The 1,013-nt window shown below is 45.6% G+C and overlaps 1 protein-coding gene across 1 annotated transcript; it reads left to right on the top strand.

The window, feature by feature from the left end:
- Positions 1-1,013, top strand: LOC100828095 (peamaclein). Its single transcript, XM_003570669.3, has 3 exons — positions 1-132; positions 403-448; positions 564-1,013. The coding sequence occupies exons 1-3, from the start codon at positions 34-36 to the stop codon at positions 749-751; spliced, it is 333 nt and encodes a 110-aa protein (XP_003570717.1). The 5' UTR covers positions 1-33; the 3' UTR covers positions 752-1,013.

Below are 1,013 nucleotides of genomic sequence, written 5' to 3'. Positions count from 1 at the left end.
CTAGCTGCTGTAACAAGACATCATCGATCAACCATGGCGTTCTCCGGCAAGCCTGTCATCGCCGTCGTCCTCCTTTCCCTCGCCCTCCTCGTGCTCGTCGACGCCCAGCAAGCTACCACAGATGATTCCTCGGTAAATACAGGAATAATTTTTTTTAGGGAAAGGACTGTAGATCATAGATCTACTGACATATAAAGGAATAATGCCATCGACGTAGCTTCTTCTTTTATTTTTTCGCTTCTCCAATCGATCAATATGGAACTTATAAGTCAGAATCTGCAGCACACGATTTGAGGCTCTGAAAAGCTATATATACAATCCTTGGCTGAATTATGATTTGCATGCTGATTAATTAACCTCTTACAGTCGCAACTAATCCTACATTAACATGCACGTTCGCAGGTGTTGGGTGGCAGCCAGAGATCTCTGCTCCAGGCACCAAAGATAGGTATGCAAATACATGGACAGTCCTCGACGGATCGACCAGTTCATCTCATCGAATTAATGGATGTGCTAGCTCTGATATATATGGATGGTTAATCATGTATGCAATGGCATGGCAGATTGTGGGTCGGCGTGCGAGGCGAGGTGCGGGAGGAACTGGAAGAACAAGATGTGCAACAAGATGTGCAACATCTGCTGCGGCAAGTGCAGCTGCGTGCCCTCCGGCACCGGCCAGGACACGCGCAACCAGTGCCCCTGCTACGCCAACATGCTCAACTCCAAGAACGGCAAGCCCAAGTGCCCATAGATCATATCATACCAAGGGCAAACTTAACTCTGCTTCTGATCAGAAGTATAATCCATCTCTACAAATATGCAGACATCCAGCATATATATAGCTGCATAAGTAAATAATCTACAGTATATATTGCTGTTGTTCATCCAATCGATCCATCGATTGGTCCATGTTTGCTGGTCTGGCTGGATTCCCTATCATATTCGTACATGTGTAGCCAATTAAGTTTGTAAGGAAAAGAAGGGATCTATGCAGTCGTCACTTGTAATTGCCA

Source organism: Brachypodium distachyon, chromosome 3 (assembly GCF_000005505.3).
Source record: "Brachypodium distachyon strain Bd21 chromosome 3, Brachypodium_distachyon_v3.0, whole genome shotgun sequence".
Lineage (NCBI taxonomy): Eukaryota > Viridiplantae > Streptophyta > Magnoliopsida > Poales > Poaceae > Brachypodium > Brachypodium distachyon.
This window is presented reverse-complemented; position numbering and strand designations above follow the sequence as displayed.